The following is a 25,729-nucleotide window of genomic DNA, read 5'->3' as shown; positions in this document are numbered from 1 at the left end:
GGTGGATTGTTTGGGCCACATGTGCGGCCTTTCCTGGGTGTGGCCCCCTGTTTGGGGCATGGAGCCTCCAGTCCGATGGCCCCTCCATTGCGATGACAGCCTCTGGATGTGCAAGGGGGCTGCTCTGCTGGCGTCAAAATTGTAGGCAACCAATGCGGGTCCTCGCCTGTCAATAGGAAGCTTCCCTGATGGCCGGAATGTGTCAGGCAGCTGTCCCGACCCAGCTCCTTTCTGTCTCCAAGTCTGCCATCATGGGCCCGGAAAAATTCAGCTCAATGTTTTTAAAAAAAGAAACAGACTTGAAAACTTAGCAGAATCTTCAGATGCAAGTATTGAGTTGCACAGCTGAAGTCTTTGCATAGTTAAATCACTGCAAAGTGGTCCGCTTCTTGGAAATGTTACAAGCCAACTTTGTTCAGAAAAATAATACTGGGTGGGGGAGGGAGGGAAGTTAAGAAAATGGATCCCACTGATTTTTGCTATGACTAAGCAGTGCCACAAACAAAAAATATTTTCTAAACGCTTACAGTTATTGGTTTAACTGCAAATAAAAGTAAATATATAATTAGGAACAAATTAATATACCATTTTTAACAGATATACCAGTAAAGGTTTCCAGAATTTTGTAGCAATATATAATGTTGCTCAGTAAAAAAAAAGTTTAGACCACTTCAAACGTTAAAAAATAAACTTGCTGAACATATTCACAACAAGAAATTCAAGCTGAACTACTTGCTTCTGGTGACTCCCAGTATTAATGCTTCTGTTTCAATACAGTGTACCTCAAGTGCCTGAAATGTGTTCAGTGAATTATAGCTTGTTTTCAGAAGTTGGTGTTGCCAAGTTACATCAAACTTTGAGTGATTCTATGATGTAGGGTTAATGAGCAAATACTATTTGCAGATATACAAGCAATCAATTTCTGGTGCCTTAAATATTGTGCTGAAAACGAGCTACTTCTTTGGTGAAAATTGTGACTATTACCGGCTGATGTGGATAATTTTCCTCAAAATGGCTAAGAATGACACAAGTACTGCTTTATTAAAATTATTTTCAAAATTGTGTTTCAGTGCTAGAACCATGCTCACCATTATTTATATGTAAATGGTAGAACAACTTCAGGTGAGGGGCAGATGTTAAACATGAATATCCAAAAGTTGCTGTCCAAGTTGTGCTGCTGTGCCATTAACTTTGTTAAAATGGCATTTCGCTGACTGCCACTCCAGTGAAATGAATGGCTTGAATTTGCTGTGCTTACACAGTAGATACTAACTAAACTTGCCACATAATGTTAAATCTTGTAATCAGGCGCAAGTACCCTTTTCTCCATTTGCTGACTACTGTCAATCGACCTCTGACACTGAAAATTAACTGTTAAAAGTGAGGGGTCTGATTCCTTCAAGTATTAATTGCCATTAGAGTTTTCAATTTATTGCCATTGGAGATATCAAAAATGTCAATTAAATTGAATTTTTTCAATATTTTCCTTTGTCTCTCTTTTAATTTCTCTCTCAATCCATTCTTTCTTTGCCTCTGTTTATCTTTCTGTACTTGATTTGACATTGAATTTGCCCACTCAACATTTGCTTCTCAGGCTTTGCGCTGTTTATTTCACTGTCGTTGAACCTGATATTTTAAGGAGATATACAGTTGTTCCCCTGTTCACTCAGGTCATAATGGGAAATTCGAAGACCCTAGACAATGGGAACCTCTCTGAACTTCTTGATGATGGTGTGTCTGCAGCTGCCTCAATCAGGGGTTTAATTTATTCATATGATTTCCCAGAACAAAAAAGATTTGGAGTTGGAAATAATTAGTTTAAATTGCTATCTGGGACATCCCATATGTACCACTTGCTATGGAAATAGATGATGCAGGGGGTGCCTGTTGGTGTTTTGATCTGTGTACTTGCTGACACAGTTGGCTTTGAAAAGTTGTTGGTCACAGAACGCAGTTGACTTTTGGACAGCTGTTGGCTTTGAAAATAGCTGCGCTTAGGAGCAAAGAGGCCATCGGGAAGCAGAGGTATTCCTGTTTTGAGGCGGGCCTGTGCTCAAGCTAGAAAGTCCAGATTCGGGATGTGATCTCATACCTCAGAAGATAGCTGAGAAATTAAGCAAATCGAAGTGAATTCTTAAGAGCTATGGTACACTTTGGATTGGTCCCAGGAGAAATGAACAAACTGCCAATATCCTGTAATGTATAGGGGAACTCTTGGGGTGGAAGTAACAATCAAACAGGAGTGTTCTGTTGAGATTTAGAGTTTCAACTATACGTCTTCATGTTTTGTTAAGATTTTAATTTTAAAGTATAAGCGTTTTCAAATTGTATTGTTAGGCTAGTAGTGTTTTGCTTTGTTTAACTCCTGTACAGTAAAGTTTTTTTGTTTAACATGTTAAATCTTGTGGCATAATTCTTTCAGTAATAAGTGGGAATTTGACTTTCTCTTTTTAAAAGTTAACAATCCCTAATGGGATCGTAACAGCGGATATTGTTTTCACAAAGTCTTAGAAACAAAGTCCTTGCCTTTGTATATCTCCATTCCTGATCTCAGTGTCTACTGTTGTAATATAGGAAACGCAGCAGTCAATTTATGTGCATGTTCCCACAAACAGCAGAGAGATAAATAACAAAATAATCTGTGTTTATTTGTTGGTTTAAAGCTAAATGTTGGCCAGCACATCAGGTGAACACCCCTGCTCTTCTTCAAATCGCGATGTGCACCTGCGAGGTAGGTTTAACATTCCGTTCAAAAGATGGCACCTTCTAACAGTGCTGCACTGCTGTGCCAGCCTGGGTTCTTCCTGTCTCTGGAGTGGGACTTAAACTCATGATCTTCTGACTCACATGTGAGTGAGAGTGCTACCACCGAGCCAAGACTGAGCTCAGTGGCAGAAACTTGTATTTTCTCAACAAGTTAGAAATTTGACCTTTTTAAAAAAAAAATACACACAAGTAATATAATCTTGTATTGTTTTCTTTTGCAACACTGAGATCCATGTTCTGAATATGCTGAATGTAAAATATTTGCAATGAGAATCCTAACTGATAGCTTCCAGCTTATCCATTGTTAAAATAAACAATAATGTTACTTCAAGGTTAAGATTAGTTTCAGAACAACATACGAAAGCAGAAGCTACAAAAATAAAGACCTGTTCCATTTTCATTCCTTTTTAATATTTTTAATTCATTTTTTCTACTTTCTAATTAATTTAATTTAATATTTATTTAATTCCATTAAAGAACTAAATTTCAAAGTATTTAATAGCTTGATTAACACTATTATTGTGTCATACTAGGCCCCCACCTGCCAAGAATGAGGCACATTAATTTTGGCATGCACATTGATTTTAAATTGTAACTGGAGTGAAGAAGACTTGTTAAACAGATCAGCTGTGGCTGGAAAAGATATTTGCATATTAACACAGTGTTTGGAAGGACAAAGCAGACATTCCCTGACATGCAACCCACAATGGACTTCAGATCACCAGACATTGAAGGTGGAGAAGCTCACATTCCAGGTTGATTGCTATGATGGCCAAATACACAAACGGACATGGTCAAACCAGCTAGTCACATGACTAACCTGCTGGGCAACTTGAGTTTTTTGAACTTGTACAAAGAGTTTGGGAAGAAAGCTGTTTCCTCCTGGACTGAGAAGATCTCTCTCCTGTCTGCTCCCATCTCTTTCTCACAAGCCTCTGAATCCACTGAAGACACATGAACCCCAAGAGAGAAAAGTCTCCTATAGTGAACAAGGTTTAAGAAGAATACTGGGCCCCAATGAAAAGCAAGATCTACCTACGATCAAGGACTCTACAGTGAGCTCGAAGAACAACTCTTCAGATATTGCCTCAAACCTTTCCACTTTATTTTTCTTCTGCTCTTTTCCGACTCTGTTTGCATGTGTGTATTGCGTATGCATGCTGGTATGGGGCGCGGCATGTATCCGTAGAAGTTAACTGAACTAAAGTTTAAGTTTAATAAATTTCAACTTATCTCCTTTAAACCTAAGAAAGCCTGTTTATGCTGGTTTCTTTGCTTTATAATTGGAAAGCGGTGAACAAGGATTCACCAAGGGGGAGCTAAAAAACATGGTGTTTTAAAAATTAAACCCTGTTACAGTAAGTCTAGGTGAAGGCTGATATGGATCCCTAGGCCTCTTTCTCACCTGGTTGCAACAATTGTATCAAGAGGAAAGGGCTGATCACAAAACAGATTGACTATCCTACAATGCATTAACATTGGTCCACTGCTTGTTAAATTGTACCTGGATCCTATTATTCCAATAACTTCTGTGCACCTGACATTGTGATCTAGATTGCCGAACAACATATTGGATGCCTTTCTGGGATAGTCGGAATGGTATAAAACTGCCGTTATTCAATTTTAAAATGGTTAAATTTATAGGGTGTGATATTTGTAAGAAGGATTGAGAACAAGGCCATGATAGAACATTACTATTGCTTTTGGAATTTGGAAGGACTCTACAGTTTCAAAAACTGAAAGCTTTACTGAGTGACCTATTCTATCTCTCTTGCAGATACACTGGACTAAACTGAAAACTCACCCAATCTGCCTGGTAAATTTTCATTTTATGCTTATTATTAAATGTGAACAAAGCTATTTGTGTCGGGTGGTCTAATTGCTGACAGGACAGAAGAATGCAAGAAATCGGAACAGGAGTGTGGCCATTTGGCCTCTTGAGCCTGCTCCAACTTTTAATATCATGGCTGATCTTCTGCCTCAGTTACATGTTCCCATATTATCCCCATATGCCTTGATTCCCTTAGTATCCAAAAATATGTTGATCTCTGACTTGAATATGTTCAAGGACTGAGCATCCACACCTGTCTGTGGTAGAGATTCCAAAGGTTCACAACCCTCTGAATAAAGAAATTTCTCATCATCTCGATCCTAAATGACTGTCACCCTATTGTCCTGGGCTCCCTATCCAGGGGAAACATGCTCCCAACATCTACTTTGCCAAGCCCCTTAAGAATTTTACATTTTTCAATAAAATCATCTCTCACTCTTATAAATTGTAGAGAGTTTAGCCCATTCAGTGCAATCTCTCCTCATACGACAAACCCCTCATCCCAAGAATCAGTCTGGTAAACCTTCATTGCACTCCCTCTGAGGCAGGTACATCTTCTCCTTCGGTAAGGAGACCAAACTGTACACAGTGGTGTGGTCTCGCCAAAGCCTTATACAACTGCACTCCGACTTCTTCACTCTTCGCCTTTATTACAAAGGGATTGGAGTATAACAAATCATTTTCTTTGCTAATTGCTACACCTGCATGTTAACTTTTTGTGATTTGTGTACAAGGGCACACAAGCCCTTCTGCCAACATTTTTCAGTGTCTCACCATTTAAAAAAAAAATTGGATTACCTCACATATCTCCACATTGGATTCCATCTGTCATGTTCTTACCAATCACATAATCCATCTAAATCCTTTTGTAGCCACTTTGTGTCCTTCTCACAGCTTACTTTCCCATCTAACTTTGTTTAGTCAGCCAACTTGGATATGCTACATTCCATCCCCTCATCTAAGTCATTGATAGAGATTATAAATAGCTGAGTCCCAAGCACTGATCCTTGCGGTATCCCACTAGTTGCAGCCTGCTAATCTGAAAATGACAAGTTTATTCCTACTCTATAGTTTCCTATTTTCTCTCTCCCTTTTTTCTTAAATAGCAGGGTTACGTTTCTACCTTTCAATCCATGAATCTCAGGCATTCTGGAGGCTCAAAACCAATACATCCGCTATCTCTGCAGCCAACTCTTTTAAACCACATGTCATTTTCAGGGGATTTATTGGCTTTTAGTCCCATTGATTTCTCCAATAATATTTCTTTACTAAAGCTAATATTAAGTTGGTCATTTCACTGGACCCTTGGTTCTTCACTACTTCCAGAATATTGTTTTTGTCTACCATGAAGACGGATACAAAATATTTGTTCAGTGCATGTCATTTCCTTATTTCCTCCATTATAATTTCCCCTATCTCAGCCTCTAAGGGACCCATGTTTATTTTCATGAATGTCTGTGCTTTCACATATCTGTAGAATCTTTTACAGTTAGTTTTATGTCTCTGACTAGTTTATTTTGAATCCTATCTTCTTAGTCTTTATTAATTTCTTGTCTATCCTTTGCTAAATTTTAAAATCCTCTCAATCCTCAGGCTTACTACTCTCTGTTGCAACATTTATAAGCCTCTTCCTTTAATCTAATGCTATCTCTAACTTTTCTTGTTAGCCACATTTTGGGCCACTTTTCCCATGGGGGTTTTTTTTCCTTGAGGGAATGTATAATCGTTGTGAGTTATTAATTAATTCTTTAAATGTTTACCATTGCTTATCTAGTCTATCATATAATCTAGTTTCCCGATCTACCTTAGTCAACTCTCCCTTCATAGCCACGTAATGTGCTTGATTCAGGTTTAAGACCTGAGTTTTGGACTTAACTAAACCACTCTCAAACTCAAGATAAAATTCATCATATTATGATCACTCTTCTGGAGAAGCTCCTTAACTACGAGGTTATTAGTTAGCTCTGTCTCATTGCACAATACTTGATCTAAAATGGCCTGTTGCTCAGTTGGTTCCTTGACGTATTGATCTAGAAAGCTATCTTGAATGCCTTCCACACTCTTTCTCAAAATTTGTTTGTTGCAGTCTGTATGCTGGTTAAAGGCTCCTATGATTATTGTATTTCCCTTGTTGCATGCACTTCTAATTTTCTGATTTATACTCTGCGCAACACTACAACTACTGTTAGGGGCATATAAATTACTTCCAGCGTTGTTTATTGTCTCTCGTTATTTCTTAGCTCCACCCAAACTGACTGACTGTACATCTTGATTTTTCCAAGCTAATATCTTTTCTCTCTACTCTCTTTATCCCATCCTTTATTGTAAGGGTATGCCTTTTCTACTTTGGCCATCTCTTCTAAAAGTCAAGTGTCCTGAAATATTTAGAGCTGCATTTTAAGAGTCCACCATTGACACAGGTGGCAGATGTAAAAAAAAATGCACTATGCTCGCATGGGCACCGCATCACGAAGCTGCTGCAATTTCAAACATGGCGACTCATTTGCATGGCCACAGCACCAGCCCCCCGCAATGACGTGGAGGGGGCAGGTGAGCCGCCGCAGGCAACGGCGCCATTTTTAAAGGGCTTACAGCCATCAATGGACATTTAAAAATTAAAGGGACAAGTAAGTAGAATTTCCACTAAATAGATTTAAGTTTCATTAAAATCTGTTTTCCCACCCCCCAATGGCATTTCCAGACATTCGTGCCCTTTTCCACCCCAGAATTCAAATATCGACAATTTGACCACCTCCCCACAACCCAAAATGTTCAGAAATTTTGCCCTTTACCCCTTCCTATTCACTGCCACCCTCTTTCCCCCCCCCCCCCCCCCCCCCCATGACTAATCCTGATCACTTTAACCTCGCTCCCCTCCTGCACAGAGAAACAATTCTCCTCCTCCCTCCCCACAGGTGTAACGCCATGTGCCCCCGAACGGGGATTCGAAGGCGCGGCACTGTTGGCCACCCGAATGAAGATTGGTACGGCAATCAAGGAGGCGATGGGACTCTCTTTAAATCAAGTTTTCATAATTAAATGGGGGTCTTGTCTCCGAGCGGCGGGGCAGCCACTGCCGAGATTGGCACCGGGCTTGTCGCCGTTGGGGTTGATGGCAAGCCTCCATCGCGCCGATCTTCATTGCCCCCCCGCCAATGTTCCCGACAGTGGAGGGGCTTTCAAATCCCGTCCGTATTTCCCAACCTTGGTCACTCTGCAACCACGACTCTGTAATGGCTATTAGATGAAATTCATTAATTTCTATCCATGCTATTGTTATGACCGAGGCAGGAGCAATCCCACCATCAATTCAGTCCACAGGTTGCGGCATATTATTGAAGTTTTCCCACCCAACTGGAAAACAGCCAAATTAACGCTCTCTTAACACCGCCCCCCCCACCCCCAGAATAAAACAGACTAAACCAGGTATCTTTAGACAACAACAAATTAACTGTTTATTAAACACTAAATCTTCAACACTATTTAGATAAACCTATGTCTGAAGACCTTATAACTTCTTTTATCCTAACTGCCCCATACACGCACATATATTCAAAACTAACAGTAACCAGTTTTAAAAGTGGTGTTTTAAAAAATCAGCTGTTTCTTAAGAATAAATAAATGAGTAAGTCTTTGTAGGTTCCATTCCTAATGGGTGAGGTATTCTAATGTGAAAATAATCAAATGCCACTCGAAGTCTCCACGCGGATTTGATGAAGCAGTCTGTTGTTGATAGGCGTTCAAAACACTTCGGCTGCAGCAGGCATCATACAGTTCTTTGAACGATGAGCACAGCAATAAGTCAACTTGAATTTTAAAACTGACAGTGCCTCAGTTGAAACTTTACTTCAGTAATACAAATGGTCTGTTCAATGGGTTATTTCCTCCTTAGGCAATTAACTCTGCCTGTAGTTCCTTGTAGAATTTTTGCTGAAAAAGATGGACAGTTCTTCTCTTCAGTAGGACGCTTTGCTGGAGAGTCTCAAAAACTGGTTTCAGCTGGTTTTTGCCAGTTTTATACACAGTCAAATTGAAACATTACACCATGTGACCTCTTCTGCTGTGGCCTAGGTAACACTAATAAAATTCATTTCTACTAGGGAGTGCTTATGCCAAGTATGATCTGAGGTGTTGTGATATCATCAGCATTATTGATGTATTAAAATATAATCTCTTCCCCTGTCCAAGAGCACACTGAACCATTTTGACTGGAAGTTTGTTACCTGAGCTGTGCAAAATTATCCAATCTCATTTGGCACTGCAGTGGGAAATATTTCTGGCCTCAGTATCCCTGAACTTTGAGAAGGGAAAAATAATCATTTGAGTTTTGCTTGCAATACTACCCACTGAATGCTGCTTGTGTTTTGTGTATGTAGGCGCTGGTGCAGGCATGTTGAAATACAGATAAATAAATAAATAACTGATAAACCTTTGATTGAAAAGCCCACTGATGCTTGTGTCAAGTGTCACCAGGAAGAATGGCCACTTGGGTGAGACTCTGCTTTGTTATTTTGACTGTGGAACTGTAATCCAGCATGAATTATTGCTTTCAGAAGCAGATGTGTAAGGTGATAAACCTTTCCAGCAAAGATTCATTTTGGAATTGATTTTGATATAATGTGAGATATCAGAACTGCTGATTTGTTTACCAATTACTTTAGTCTGGATTTTGAGGTATTTTTGTTGCCTTCATCTAGAACCTGGATAAGGTAGAAATGGAGATGAGAACTTGTGAGGAACCTCGGCCTCCTAATGGACCATCTCCTATTGCAACAGCTTCAGGTCAAAGGTGAGTCATGAGGACAAAACCCTCAAATTGTTCAGGAAAGTTGCTATAGTAGAAATGCACCCAGGATTCAGTCTATTTATTTGATTTGGAAGTAAGTTTTGTTGTCTCTGAATCTAAACTTCAAACATAATCTACATTGAAATTTGGTGAAAAAATACACCTAGTATTTTATGGGCGGCGCAGTGGTTAGCACCGCAGCCTCACAGCTCCAGCGACCCGGGTTCAATTCTGGGTACTGCCTGTGTGGAGTTTGCAAGTTCTCCCTGTGTCTGTGTGGGTTTCCTTCGGGTGCTCCGGTTTCCTCCCACATGCCAAAGACTTGCAGGTTGGTAGGTAAATTGGCCATTATAAATTGCCCCTAGTATAGGTAGGTGGTAGGGAAATATAGGGACAGGTGGGGATGTGGTAGGAATATGGAATTAGTGTAGGATTAGCATAAATGAGTGGTTGATGGTCAGCACAGACTCGGTGGGCCGAAGGGCCTGTGCTGTATCTCTAAATAAAAATAAAATTAAAAAAATAAAATAAAATAGTAATTTTATTTGTGTTAAATCAGTGGCTAGTCTGTGTTTTAATGCTCTCAAAAAGTGAGGAAACAGGCTGTTTACTTATGGAAATGTTAGGTACATTGTGAGAGTATATTTATTCAGTTAATGATTTACTAATCTTAATCTTCCCATAGTGAGTATGGCTTTGCTGAAAAAGTTGTAGAAGGCATTTCTCTTTCTGTGAATTCCATCATTATCAAAATCAAAGCAAAAGCTTTCAATGCATCTTTTGAATTGTCCCAGCTACAAATACATAGTGTTAATACAAGCTGGCAGCAAAGTGACCTGCGGTTCACCCGAATACAAGATCCTCAGCGTGGGGAGGTAAATACTAGCTTTCTTTTGAGATTATTATTCTTTGCTGCTTCATTCCATATTTCATATTGTATTGAAATTTTCTTTTCCTTGGCTAATTAACAACATTGTAATTCTTTTCTAAATGACAGTTTGAAATTCTATCTGTATGCAAGAGTGCTAGAACTGTTTAAATATATGGGCCTGAAATTCTACTTTGGAATGCAAACTTGTCTAACTGGAGGTCTGTAGAAAACTTCCAGAACTCACCTTGAAGCACTTGTGAGGATCAGGACGAGGTTCACTAATTAGTCTGCTAATTGGCGGTGCATGCGCCACGAAGGCCACAGTCTGCCAAAGTTAAAGTCTGACCTAAGATCGCCCTTGGAGTGCTGGCCTCCTTCTAGCTGGGAATCCACACAGATATCTTCTGAGTGATCCCCTGAACCTACATTAGGTTATATTGAGACATAGGAAAGCAGAAACTCTTGATGTAGGGATACTCTGCCTCCTCTTTGATAAATCACCATATTTGGGGTGGCAAAGACTTCCCTAACATTTAAAACATTGACACATAACTTAAAAGGGTAGTTTAAATGCTGTTTTAATGTTTGCATGATTCATACTGGAGTACATTACATGGGTGCTGGCAGTGACAATTCTACATGTGTGGACTCAGACAGTGAGTCCTTGCAGATAATTTGATCACTAGACATCACAGCCATACTCAATCCTGGCATCACCCACTGCTCTTTCAGATTCATTCTTTCCAGGTATCATTAGGAATCAGAATGGAAACTCAGTAGAGAGGCTGAGATTTTAATATTTGCAAATAGTTGCCCAATCCAAGAAATTGAGGTATTTAGATAGGAGGGGCTGATTGATATGATATTGGAATATTTGAGTACAGTGCTTTCCTACTTTAGTTGGGAGGTATTATTGTATCTGCTTCTGATGTTCGTGCTGATAGAAATTACAGATACCTCATAAAAGTACGCAAACCAAAGTTTTTAGATTTTTGTTTTAAAACTTGCTTATTTTCCAAATGTGTTTCTTCTCACCCTTATTCTCACGCACTAAAAACTCAGTTAAGGATACAAGAGGACCTGTTTCCACAACTCCCATCACTACTGTTTCAGTGCACATAGATGTGCTAAGCCAGCCCAGGCTGATTTGTTTTCTGTTTCTTCTGCTGTTTCCCCATGAGACAACTAACATCTACTCATCACCTTTCAGTGGCATTTGTGAGTTGTGTCAGAGAACCACTTGTGCCTCTTAAGTTATGTACTACTTGTGACATTCTTAGACCAGAGACAAGGTCTGATGGTGCTCTAATAACAAGCCTGTGGCATTTCAGTTTAACACAGTAATTTCCAGTTTTATTCCTAGGTGTCATTTACTTAAAGAATCTTGATGTTTTCTGTTGCTGGTTGGCAACTCATTCGCTTCTTGTATGCTTAGGTCCTGACATTCAAGGAGATTACTTGGCAAATGATCCGAATAGAGGCAGATGCTATCCAAAACGTGAAACATGATATCTTGAGTGCGCCAGTGAGGCTCATTACAAACCAGTCCAGGATGAAAGTCAGCTTGAAGCGAAGGGTACAAAATAGTAAATTATTTCTTTGGTGGAAAAAGAAAACAATGTCATAATGCATGCAATAGCAAAACAGCTCCAGTAAAATACTGGATTAAAAGCTAGAGTGGCTGAAGTGCAAAGTTATTGATTAAGATGGACAGGCGAAGCGAACACAAGTGAAACTGGCTAAATTTTTGTTGATATGTTTGTAAGCATTATAGGCATATCTTTGCAACATGAAAAAGACTACAAAATAGTTGTTTGGCTCACCACAATGTTGAACTGTTGGATCTGCAGTCAGAAGACTTTATTCATCAAAATTTAGTTTGATTTTACACTTGTGTTGTCTGTTCTGGTTGTCTGATCAGAGTGGCATTGGTAGAGGTGAAAAGTCATGAAGACTTCCCTTGCCTTCAACTTTACCTTGGCGCTGTTCTGCACTTCTGTTGCCAGTGTCATAGCAAGATTTTAGTTTGCCAGACCCAAACATTTAATGCTGCTGTGGTAGCACGTTAGAAGTTTTTGCATAAGCAAATTTACATTCAAGAGATGGTCTTGTATTGTCTGCAGTTGTGCTGCAAAAATAACACATGACCTGCCACTTTCTGAATAAAATCCTTTGTGGTCTTTGGTACCACCAATTCATTTTCTATTGATTGAGAACAGCTGATGGGGATAGTTATTCTTCTCAGTCAGAAAATTCATCAGGCACACACAAGAGCCTGTGACATTGTATTTGTGGATCACTGATGTGTGTGCAAGTTGGGAGTTAAGTCTGCTAGACTTTTTATGACTTGTAGGGGAAGGTTTGTAAAACAGGCTTGAGAGAAGTTGGCAATTAGATCAACAATAACTTAAAATATCTGTAGACTGAATTGCATACCATTCCAGTCATAAAGAACAGCATTACTATGGTTTGACTGGAAAATTCCAAAAATGAATTCATTGGGCCAATTAACTTTTTTAGTGTCATACTGGACAACCAAGCACTTGATCATGATTGGTGCTTTACAGTAATGTTCTACTCCCCTTTTTGTATTCCCCTCCCACCTTGTGAAATGTGTACACCTGTGATGTATCCATTGTCATGCTTATCACCATTATGTTTTTTTTAATACAATGGTATCTTGTTGATGCTTGGAAGACATTTTGTTGCAGAATGAGTTAAGTGCAACTAGATGTATTGGGTCTCAGGTAGGATTTAAGATTTTTTTCTTAATTTCTCTTACTTGAACAGCTTAAGGATTGTAACGTGATGGCATCAAAACTTGTGCTTATATTGGATGATTTGTTGTGGGTTTTGACTGATTCCCAGTTGAAGGCAATGGCGCAGTATTCAAAATCTTTGAGTGAAGTCATGGAAAAATCTGCACAGCAAAGGAAGAGTATGGCTTCTGAACCCACCCAGGTCTGTATTTACAGTTCTTCCATTTTTGAGTATTTTGTGAATAGCAATTGGGAATAAACATACATAAATTGCCAAAGCTTGTGATTGGTGCATTTGCAAAAGTAGTCGTGCAGATATAAGCGTGTGCACTTTATAATGGTTTTAAGCCTTATGGGACATGTTTGCCTATTGTTTGCATTTCTTTTTAAAAATTTTATAGATTTAATTCTTAAAACATTACAGAATGAAAACTTCACAGGAGCATGACATTTTATTTTAAGAAGATTGGTTATTTACGAAAACAGTGAATTTTTTGTATCCTAGAAAGTTACGTATTATGGATGTTTTCTGTTTCACAAAGCTGTAAAGTAATGCCCTCTACTGACGATCCATATACAATGCATTATTGGGCATTTGCAATGATTTCAGTAGTTTTATTCAGTTACTTTTATTCATTCTTTTCCCACTAACTTTTGCCCTTTCCTGATGGTGTTGATGGTTACTGGGTTCTGGTTCTAGGGGCACTGGGCAGATTATTTGACCACTTGGAGGTGTCACAACCCAGGCTCATCTCAGTCCTCAGCATCTGTACTTGAGCATTTCTAGCAAGGGTCACTGGATAGCGATCAGGAGCAGAAACCTTGTCCGTTTTCTTTTGCCCTCCTTAACCTAGAGGCACTGAGGCCAATTGTAACATTCCAACTGCAGCCCCGGCTGAGATCATGTAATGCAGCATAGAATCAACTTTAAGATCTTCCTAGTCTGTACACTTTATGCATTCAGTGCCTGAATCAGTGAAGTTGTTGTGGGAAGCCCTTATTCAGCTTATTCTGATATAACCTGCATTGCTCACTGTTGATCTCATTTGCAATTCTGCTCGAATTGTTTGTGTGCTGGGAACAACTTATAGTTGGTATCTTTAACATGGAACATCTCTTAAGGTGTTTCACAGAGGGTGAAGAAAGGATAACTAAATAAAGGAAAGAACTGATGAGGAACTGTGCGTAAAGAGATTGGGAAGGGTGTCTAAAGGCTTGTTAGAAGAAATGGGCTGAAAGACAGGTTTAGGAAAGCAGTTAGAGAGAGTAGGACAGAGGCGACAAAGTGGTGAAGGGAAGGAACAATGCAAAAAAGGCCAGAGTTGGAGGACTGAAGGATGTAGGGTAGATGTAAAGCTTGGAGGGGTTTTCAAAGATACAGTAAGTTGAGGCTGAGGAGTGGTTTCAAGACAACGGCAAGGATTTGAAATTGAATCATTGCCGACATATACAGAGTAAGTAAAGGATGGGTTGATGATTGATTGAAAGTTAGTGTGGGACATAGTATGGGAAGCTGAATTTAGGCTAAGTTGGATTTTATGGAGGATGGAAAACGAACAAGGAGGGTCTTGGTGAAGTTGAATTTGGAAGCGACAAAAACTTGGATTGGAGCCAGAAGCAGAGGGACTGGAGCAAAATGGAGGTGAGCAGTTCTTTGGAGGTGAAAATAAGTTGTCTCATTGGGATAAAATGTGGGATTTTAAGTTCAGCTCTGGATGCAAGCTATTGAGGTTTGATACAGATGTGCTTTAGTCTGTGCAACTGTTTGGTAAGGGGATGAAGTTGGTGGTAAGGGAGCTGAGTTTATTCTGGATGTTGAAAACAATGTCTTTGGAAATATGAGCACTATTGCAACAGTGCACATAATAAATTGGCATCACTGAAGCATCTATCTAATTAACATATTAACATAGACCCTTTATTGATTTGTTTTAATTTGTCTGGTGACGAAGTGTTAAATGGTTGTTGTTCATCTAAATTTATTATTGACAGAATTGACCGAACATTTATACATTCTCCTTTGCAGAGTGCAACTCCGGTTCCCATTACCCAACAGGTTAGAACACCACAAACTACAACAGCGGCTGATCAGAAAGATGCTCTTGCCAAACTCTTCAATGCTTTTGATGTAAAGGAAACATCTCACCATTTAATCATTTCTCATTTGGATCTGCACATCTGTGACGATATTCATATAAAGGAGAGAGGTAAAAAAAAAAGTACACTGTCCTGCTGCCTTTATGAACCAAAGCACTGAAATGATTAGACCGAAACCTAGAATTCTCTTCAAAATTTGTGCATTTCTCAGACCTTTTTGTACACATTTTGTATGGATTTATAATGAAATTAGTAAAACTTTCATTTTGTAATGTTATCCTGTTGAGCTCAAATAATGTTATGAAGCTCAAACATACAAACAGTCTGGTGAAGTTAATACAGGTTTTGCCTATGTGCACTTCAGTTAAAGTTAAGTTCACAACTTTGGGGCAGCTATGGTTGTTACACAGTTGTTTATTTTGTGTATTTCTTCCCTTTTTGATGAATACACAAAACAGTGTAAAAAGAACAATGTTATGATCAGGTGAGAATGAGGTCTAGGGTTCCTTTCCAGCCTTCACCCGATCTTACTGTAACAGGATTTTATTTTTTAAACGCAGTGTTTTTAGCTCCCCTTTGGTGAATTCCAATTATGTGGCAAAGAAACCAGCACACACGCACAGGTGTTCTTAGGTTTAAAGAAGAAAGGTGACGTTTTATTAAACTTAAACTCTAATTCGGTTAATGCCTACGGATACACAAGGCTCCCACGCTAGCATGCATACACGATACACGCATTCAGATAGGGACAGAAAAGAGTAGAAGAAATAAAGTGGAAAAGTTTGAGGCAATATCTGAAGAGTTTTTTGTTACTGTGCTTCAAGCTCACTGTATAGTCCTTGCTTGTAGGTAGATATTACTTTTTGATGGAATAGTATTCTTCTTAAATCTTGTTCGCTGTAGGAGACTTTTCTCTCTTGGGGTTCATGTCTCTTCAATGGATTCTGAAGCTGGTGAGAAAGAGATGGGAGCAGACAGCAGAGAGGTGTTTTCACTCCGGGAGCCAAACAGCCTTCTGCCAGTTCAAACACAATCTCTACAATTTAAAACTCCCCATGTTGGCCACCAGCGTGGTCACGTAACTGACTAGTTTGACCAGGTCTGTTCTGTGTATTGTATGGGAACAGGGGATAGCTCGTTTGTTCCAACACTGTCTGCTAATATGCAAAAATGTCTTTCCGGCCAGGAGCCTGGCAATTCCTTGTAACAGGCCTTCTCTTCTTCCCAGCAACAATTGGAAATTTAATGTTCACGTGGTGAAATTAATGTGCCTCATTCTTGGCAGGTGGGGGCCTGCATGACAGACAGATTATTGCTTTTATAAAGAAGTTGGAATGATGTACTCAATTCTTGCAGTCAGAGAGCATTTATTTTGTTTTGCAATTGTAAGTATTTGATTGTGTCTCCCAAATTGCAGATTGCAAGATAAATACAATTGAGGACAATGGGAAGTCTGTTTTCTAGTGCTTGTTTTGCTCACTAATCTGAAAACTACAGTGTTTATCACCAAAGACAATTTGCGTATTCCAATGAGGATGAGCTCATGTAACAATATGCTAATTACCTACATTAATTTTGATATGTCAGTTGAACCCTTATAGCTCGTCCATCTAGGTAAGACCACATTTTTCACTCCGTCCCTCAGTGTCCCAATATCCAACTGCCCCAAATTTCCAAATGACTCGAAGGTATAAAAATGGATTGCAAGATTTTGGGCCCAGTGATTGACCCATGCTGCATCATGTGAAGAGCTACTGCCTGACATGAAATTGCTAAATTTGTCTTTGACCAGTTTATACTTTGACTTGATTCTACTATCAAGATTTGCCTTGAAATAGTACTGTGGATCTGCCTTCAAATATTTTATACCTTTTATGGGATCCCCTCTGTCACTTTCTTTCAAGAACGTAAGTTTCTCCAGTTCTTCCTTATGACTGAAAACTGATTGCAAAAATCAGCCTCATGGTTCAAGGATTATGACTGAAACTGGACATGGTATTCAAGATGTATTTCATCACCCTATTTGTTGGCTTCACCATTGTGATTGGGTCTACTAAATGATGAGCCAATGGATACCCCAGAACTCTTTGAAATTTAACCTTAATGAGTTTGATTCATGGAGTATGGTTATCATGTGGGGCAGAACATTATCAAAGATTTTCTGAAAGTCTGTTGTTTTCAATTGCTGAGATTTGGTTGGACATATTTTACAACTAGGCAGGGAAAGTTCACCCATTATCTGTCAAATTTGGAATTGAAGTGCATAAAGTTTAGTGGAAATGGGTGAATGACTTGCTTGGTTATTAATTAATGGTGAAGATTATGTTTAAGGAAAGAATAAATATGATTTCCGTATTGTTGCTTGAAATTTGTTGATATAGTTCCAGTAATTTTTGTTTTCAAACATCTATTGACAGGATTTCCAAAACAGATCACAGGTGGAGCCATGCAGTTGTCTTTCACACAGATTACAGTGGATTACTATCCCTATCACAGAGCAGGTATAACATTAAGATGCAATGAAACTCCTAAAGTACTCATTACAGATCTCCCCATGATCTCATTGCTAAAGTCCAGCCCCACATCTTAGCTTTTGCTCTTCAGTCCTTGTACTCTACCCTCCTTTGCACCTCTGTCTACTCCACCATTGTCAGCAAAACTTTAGCTGTCTGTGTCCTAGCATCGAGAACTCGCTCCCTCAGCCCCTGCTTTACTACTACTCCCTTTTTAAAAGCACACTCAAAACCAAAAACCTTATCTTTTCAGCCATGTTTGTCATTTTTCCTAATCCTTACTATTGCTTGTTATCTGATTCTCCAACAACAACTTGCATTTATATCACACCTTTAAAATGGAAAATTGTTCCCAAGTACTTGGCAAAAGCATAATATAAAAATAGGCAATGAGTTAAAGATGGTGATTATTAGGCAGTGTGACTAAAAGTTAGTCAAAGTGGTGGGTTTTAAGTAGGGCTTTAGAAGAGCAAAGGAAGCTGGAGAACTTTAGGTAGGGAATTCCAGAGCTTGGAGCCTAGATGGTTGAAAGACATGTGGGATGTAAAACCGGCTGGAGTTGGAAGAATGCCGGGTTCTCAATGGGCTGTAGGACTGGAGAACATTACAGAGAGAGGGAGGGGAAGTCCATTTAGTGACCTGAGGATGAGAATTTTTAATTTGAAGCATTGACGAAACTTGGAGCCAATGTTGGTCAGCTAACAGAGGTGATGGATGAGCAGGGCTAGGCACTAGATAGGATTCAGGCAAGAGAGTTTTAAATGACATTTATTGAGGTGGGGTGGGGATTGGGAAGAGCATGGAAGATGGGAGGTGAGCCAGGTGAACATTGGTGTAGTCAAGTCTGGAGATGACAGAGGCATATGTAAGGGTTTTGGCAGTCGATGAACTGAAGAAGGAGCAATATTATGAAAGCAGAAGTAGTTGGTCTTTGTGATGTGAAGCATATAGGGTCGGAAACAACTTTGTGTCAAATAGGATGCTGAGGTTGCAAACAATTTGGTATAGCTTGAGATGGTGATGAGGTGATTGACAATAATAGTTTTAAAAACGTTGAGAGCAGTGCTTGAAGAGGGGAAAGGTTGCAATGGTAGCCAGCAGGGACCTCAGCGAAACTGTAATTCATTTTCTTCACCCTCCGCAAAGGGCACCTGATTTTTAGCTTTTGAAAAAACAAGAGTTTGAATGTTAAAGCCTTTAACATGTCATAAGGGACAGACTATAGAAGTGAAATTCCTGATTTGACTAGCTTTATTTTGTCAAATAATGTGCAGGAGACAGCTGCCAGCACTGGATGTACTATAATGAATCCACAAAAACTAGATCAACCTGGGCAAGAGAGTTACTGACGGAATTCAAGTCCAATGTCGATATGCTAAAACAAGCTGTGAAGGATTATAATAAAACAAAACCTACTTCACCACCTCCACATGGTTCACCTCCACATATCTTAATAGGTAGGTATGACTTTTGTTCTTCAAAATAAGGAGCACATTATCCTAATGCTGTGAGGGGAAGAGGTCTTAAACCCTTGACTGCTGATACAGATAGTTCCAGTTGTCTATGAAAAATTTTCAGCACTCAGATAAGTTGCCTCCAAGTTGTAACTTGCAGTGCTGGTCATGGTAGATGTAGGATGAATAGAAGCAATATTTATATATGACTATCTGTTTAAACTAGAGGTGTTAATTAACGTTTTACTGAAGCCACAGTTCTAAGCAGTGATTAATTAAGGGCCATTCTCTTAAAAATACATCTAATGGTACACTTAACAGTGGAACTACTTAATACTTTCCTGGCTCTCGAACGTGAACCCCTGCTTTGATTTAGCAAAATCAAATAAATTCCAAAGTAGTTAAGTTGTTTCACTTATTGTCCTGCTTTAACTTACCTTGCTCAATGAGTGCTAGAGAATGGCCATAGGAGGATCAATTACAACCAGCGCTGGCTTGGGATTAAGAGATCTTTCACATTCTTTACCTTCCACATTCAAGGGAAAAGTTACCAAAACAGAAATTTTACCAACTGTACTTTCTGATTGCAGCCACTTTGAAACTTAATCACCTGCACATCTCTCCTTATTTGAAGCATTGCCGAACAGATTAAACCATTTGCTCAGCAGAAGATGCTTCAAGAATCTTGATTGTGAATGATCTGTGGTTGCAATGTTTGCAAAGTATTTGAAACAAAAATAACTTCATAGAACAGTAGCTGTCATTTCAAGAATTGAATTTTTGGTCCATATCTTCCTTTATGTGCTTGTTTTGAATTTATACAGAGACCACACTCAGAGATAAACCTGTAACTACAGGCAAAGAACAGCTGTCAAAAGGAAACAGTCCTGCTAATATTTCACCTGCAATTAGTCAGCAATCAAAGACCAAACTATTATCCAGTTGTTTTGTATTCAGAGTGGAGGATTTAAATATTTATCAGGTGAGAACTAGATATTTTGGAGCTGAAATTTATTTAACTTGTATAATATCTGAAATATTTGAACGATCTTAAATTAAATTTTAATGTAATGTTCTTGTAATTCTGCTTAAACCATGTTTAATAATTTTATATATATATGTGTGTGTAAGATCCATTAGATGTCCCTTAGCAAAAAACCTCAAGTCCATATTTTATGGCCTTTAATTGATCAAAATATCAAAGCTTCTGATGTGCAGCTGCTAAGCATAGTTTTGTTTTGCTCATGGTGCTGCTGCTTCAGTTAAATGCAGTTTTATTCATAGCAGTCATGTGGTTTTATGAGTCTTGGATCATGTTGTCCAAACCTTCTGGAATTCTTTGAGATGGTAACTAAGCTAGTGTGTGAGGATATAGATTTTCAAAATACATTTGATAAGATTCTTATAAGGCTAGGAAGAAAGCGTCATGTAATAGTTAGATTACTTAACTGGATTGACAATTAGCTTGACAACAAAAGAAAGAGGGTGTTGTTAATTGGAAGGTACTCAGCTTGGGTAATCAGTGTGATTTCTGCAAGGATCTGTTCTGGAACCACTGCTATTTGTAATATTTGTGAATGATGATTTGGAACAGGTATCTACAGTATTTGTATTAAGTCTATCCATGACACAAGCTTTGTGGGTGGGTAATAATTCAAAAGGCTATTTACTGCATTTAAAGAAACATGAGCAAATTGAAATATGGTGGCATTTTAATATGAATTAATGCATGTAGTTGCAGTTAACAGTAAACTTGAAAGGGTCAAAAAAAGAAAAGATTTGGTATCATACTTAACCAATTTGTTCATTGTGAGGCATTTCTTAAAAAGACACATTTGGTATGGGCTCCAAGTGTCCTAGATTATAAATTATGGTTATTATAAGTTATGTACTGGAATGTGGCATGCAATTTCATATAGATGTGTTATAAGGGATTCAAAGTGACCCAGATGACTTTCGGTCTTGGGGTGCACAGGTATGAAGAAAGGCTCAAGTCTTTTCCTAGAGAAAGAAGAGAGGGAGAGGTGGTGTGTGTTCCAAATATGATTAAAGTTGTCCGACCCATTCCCCGCACCTCTACCCTCACCCCTTCCTCTCCCTCCCAGAACCGTGACAGGGTTCCCCTTGTCCTCACTTTTCACCCCACCAGCCTCCATATCCAAAGGATCATCCTCCGCCATTTCCGCCACCTCCAGTGTGATGCCACTACCAGTCGCATCTTCCCCTCCCTTCCCCTGTCAGCATTCCGAAGGGATCGTTTCCTCCGCGACACCCTGGTCCACTCCTCCATTACCCCCACCACCTCGTCCCCGTCCCATGGCACCTTCCCCTGCAATCGCAGGAGGTGTAATACCTGCCCATTTACCTCCTCTCTCCTCACTATCCCAGGCCCCAAACACTCCTTTCAGGTGAAGCAGCTGAATGTAGTATACTGTATTCGCTGCTCACAGTGTGGTCTCCTCTACATTGGGGAGACTAAGCGCAGACTTGGTGACCACTTTGCAGAACATCTCCGCTCAGTCCGCAAGCAGGACCCTGAGCTTCCGGTTGCTTGCCATTTCAACACTCCCCCCTGCTCTCATGCTCACATCTCTGTCCTGGGATTGCTGCAGTGTTCCAGTGAACATCAACGCAAGCTCGAGGAACAGCATCTCATCTACCGATTAGGCACACTACAGCCTGCCGGACTGAACATTGAGTTCAATAATTTCAGAGCATGACAGCCCCCCATTTTACTTTCATTTTTAGTTATTTTTTCTTCCTTTTTTTAAACATTTTTTTTACATTTTTTACAATCTTTTTTTTGCATTTATTTCATTTCATCTTTGTTTGTTCAGTTTGCTTACCCACTTTTTTTTCAGGTTTGCACTTGCTGCTGTTCAATATTCAGTGTATTTACACCTAATCTGTACTAATGCTTTGTCTTTCAACACACCATTAACATATTGTTTGCCTTTGCTCCGTGACCTTTTGGTCAGCTATGTGGCCTGGTCCAATCTAGACTTCCTTTGTTATCTCTTGCCCCACCCCCACCTCACTTGCTTATAACCTGTGACTTTTCTAATATTTGTCAGTTCCGAAGAAGGGTCACTGACCCGAAACGTTAACTCTGCTTCTCTTTCCACAGATGCTGCCAGACCTGCTGAGTGATTCCAGCATTTCTTGTTTTTATTTCAGATTTCCAGCATCCACAGTATTTTGCTTTTATTATAGGAAGTTATTTAACTTGGTAAATGAACATAGGGTTAAAGACGTAGGGAGAGGAGTAAGCCATTCAGTCCCTCGAGCCTGTTCTGTCATTATTAGATCATGGCTGATCTGTACCTCAATTCCATTTACCAGCCTTTTCTCCATATCACTTTATGCCTTTCCCAAAGAAAAATCTATTGATCTCAGTCTTGAAAATTTTAATTGACACATGATCCAGAGCCTTTTTGGAGGAGTGAGTTCTAAATTTCTACAACCCATAATGTGGAATAAGTGCTTTGTGATTTCGCTAGCTTTAACTTTAAGATTATGCCCTCTTGTGCTCTATGCCCCCACCTGATAGGTCTTGAGCAATATTAGAAAGCAGAAATTTTTTTCTCTCACACAGGTTAAAGGATATGTGGAAAAGATTTCCAGAGAAATAAATTGACTTGGGGGTTAATCAAATCATTTAAAAAAAGAAGCATGGCCATTTTCTGTTAAGTTGACAAATTGAAGGTTGCAGAGATAGCAGTAGCATTGCTTATTTTTTTGAATTGGTAGGGGAAGGAACTTAGTGTTCCCTCAGTGTGATATAGAAAGTAATTACATAATAGAATAATCAGACAAAAGTCAAATACTGTGGATGGTGGAAATATGAAATAAAAACAGAAAATGCTGGTAATACTCGGGTCTGGCAACATCTATGGAGAGAGAAACAGAGTTAACATTTCAGGTCTGTGACCTTTTGTCAGATCTCCCTACATAATTCACTGAAAAGCAATAGGTTCTGTTTACTTAACAGTTATGCCGTATGGCTTTAAAAGGACACAGCTGCACATTATCAGAAGACATTACATTACACGCTAAATATATAACACTCTTGTTCTTACCGAATGGCATTTAAGCTGATTTACCTTGAGTGTTTTGTTTCTCACGTTTCAAGTATCAATCCAGATGTCAAGTATGCCCAGATATCATCTTGAAAAAAATGACAAATGCTTATTAATCAGCAAATTGCAAGCAGCGATGAAAACTGCTGAAGTGCTGGATTCTCCATGAATCTCTGAATTTTCTATTGGATTAAGATTTGCAACTTCACTGGGGCATAAATTATAAAACTTGCAAAAAGTGTTTAAACTTAGCTGTACAATAGCATTTTCTATATTTGAAATGCCCATAACAATGTTTTCAGGCAGAACTGGAGTTCTGTGTCCGACAGCCATCACTCATACCTGAAGAAGTTCACAGGTTGCAGACTACAACTCCCAACATGCACTTGCATCTTGGACAATCTTGTGATTCACAAGAAGACTGGCCATTTACAGAATATGCTGACCTGTTCAGTGATGAGTTTAAGTATTGGAACTTTTCAAAAACAGTATTTTTTTGTCCTGTCATGTGGCAAAGCAGTATCTGTTGCCCATCGGTAGGTTCCCAAGGGCATTAAGAATCAACCACATGGCATGTAACTGGAGTCACATAAAGGCCAGATTAGGAAAAACATTGGTGAACCAGATGGGTTTTTTTAATGATAGGGAGCATTCGTGATCATTTTCTGGTGCTTGTCCACAAATAATTATTTTTATTTAATTCAGTTTCACAACTTGCTGTATTGGCATTTGAACTCCATTTGCTGGTGCTCTAAAGCTCTATAGTACTGGAGATATCAATATTTATATAACTTGATAACATTTTTAACTTGTTCCTCCTCTAGGTTTCTACAGCAGATCAGCGTCGAGATTCCCCCAAAGCTATGATCTGCTGCAATAAGAAGTCCTTATATCTTCCATCAGAGATGGCAGCTATTCATATTGAATTCACTGAATATTATTTTCCAGATGGAAAAGATTTCCCTAGTAAGAATTTATATTAAGCTGTTTTATATTATGTAAACTTTTTATCATGTATGTTGGATGAAAAGAATTTGCACTCTAAAACTGTTGCACTGTTTAGTTTTAGAATGGAGAAGAGAAGGTAGGTGAGGTATCTTTGAGGTTGAGGTGACTTTAAGATGGTGCCAACTGACAGGTTATTTCTGAAGACATCAAATCTGAGTGTCAGTAGATATGCTTGCCTGACCCTTGTTTCGAGAGAGAGAGAGAGGTTTATCGAGATTTCCATCTACCCTCGTATGGTTCTTGGAGTTGGAGTACTCATCTTGGATAAAATCCATGATTCAGCCATATACTAGCATAGCTTCAAGCTTTCTTGTAAGAAATACAAGGCACTAGGTCAAAAGCCTTACAAAGGTTACTGAAAACAATGTAAATAGCTTTCCTCTAAGACTGACAATGTTCTGTAATCTTGTACTAAGCCAAAACTATCTTACATATTGCTCGTGAAAGTGAAATCCAACCTGTTCCTTTCCAATTGTTCCATGTGCCTTCAGAATATCCAATATGCTTGATGCAACAATCCAAAGAACCACATCAAGAGCTGGTGATATCAACAAGATTCCTTGGTTGTTTTCAGTTTCACTGTGCTCTGGAACCTTGAGGATAAGCATGCCTCAACCAACAATAAATAAATAAATAATCATGCTTCCTAGTCTCGCAAGAGCAGCGCCAAGGTGAGTTGGTGGCCCCTTGCACTAATCCCCAAGGCAATTACTATTATACCTCCTCTTGTCTAGAGCAGATTTTAAGATTTTATAATGAACACAGTCCACACCTGCTAATAGCTGGGTGATACAGTGCGGAGTCCACTTTTCTGCCAGAAAGGTGGGTCATTAAGACTTTCAACCTGTGCAGCACACAGTATTTTTTTTTCAAAACTCCACGAGGATGAGTAGTCTGTTGGTTCAAATGTGAGCTGCGTTATAACGCTTTCTTCAGACCCTGAGGATGCCTTCCTGGATCTGAGAGAATTCATCAGTCATTGGGACTAACGTGATAATTGTTTGACAACAAATTTAGTCACTGGAAAGATGGCTTAGAATTTTCATGTAATTTTTCACCCTTGTAGATTATTGTAATCCACCGATCCCACTTCACCTCCCTAATGACCCTCTTGGCCTCACAGTATGCTGCACCATAATTATTTTTACAGCACCTCTCAATTGTTCCAAAGCAGCATGCAGATCACATGCATGTGTTGTTTCTTAAAACACCCTTTGCTTTATTATACAAAATTGGGTTGTAACATGTTGTTTATTACAATATATTTTACTTTTCATAAGATGTTGATCTTCGATAACTAGGAGATACTGTAACTGTTTTGTTACATTGTCACTGAATTCTGCCTAATTAAATAAGTGCTCTTCCTAATAAGTGTTGGGACTGAGAAATAATATAACCATTTCATCATCCTGCCAATGTTTGCATGCTACAGTGTTGCAAATTTTATATACTATCAACATATGCGAAATGTGAATGACCTACTTCTAGAAACCTGAAAAAATTATTTAAGTTCTAAAAGTTTTCCACTTAAAAGTGAATGGACATCAATAATACACCATCATTGT

At 39.0% G+C, this 25,729-nt stretch overlaps 1 protein-coding gene across 3 annotated transcripts in view; it reads left to right on the top strand.

Moving 5' to 3' along the window:
• Positions 1-25,729, top strand: part of bltp3b (bridge-like lipid transfer protein family member 3B) — a 142,801-nt gene that overhangs the window by 58,912 nt on the left and 58,160 nt on the right. For 2 of the 3 annotated variants that reach the window (XM_068059075.1, XM_068059076.1), the window contains exons 3-12: positions 4,544-4,582; positions 9,295-9,386; positions 10,069-10,258; positions 11,690-11,830; positions 13,045-13,215; positions 15,040-15,220; positions 17,528-17,611; positions 18,898-19,080; positions 19,902-20,059; positions 23,981-24,122. In XM_068059075.1, the coding sequence (XP_067915176.1) occupies positions 4,544-4,582; positions 9,295-9,386; positions 10,069-10,258; positions 11,690-11,830; positions 13,045-13,215; positions 15,040-15,220; positions 17,528-17,611; positions 18,898-19,080; positions 19,902-20,059; positions 23,981-24,122 (1,381 nt within the window). Of the gene's footprint in view, positions 1-4,543; positions 4,583-9,294; positions 9,387-10,068; positions 10,259-11,689; positions 11,831-13,044; positions 13,216-15,039; positions 15,221-17,527; positions 17,612-18,897; positions 19,081-19,901; positions 20,060-23,980; positions 24,123-24,655; positions 24,830-25,729 lie in introns of those variants that run through there. The other variant, XM_068059077.1, reaches the window with a different exon arrangement.

Source organism: Heterodontus francisci, chromosome 27, assembly GCF_036365525.1.
Source record: "Heterodontus francisci isolate sHetFra1 chromosome 27, sHetFra1.hap1, whole genome shotgun sequence".
Classification (NCBI taxonomy): domain Eukaryota; kingdom Metazoa; phylum Chordata; class Chondrichthyes; order Heterodontiformes; family Heterodontidae; genus Heterodontus; species Heterodontus francisci.
This window is presented reverse-complemented; position numbering and strand designations above follow the sequence as displayed.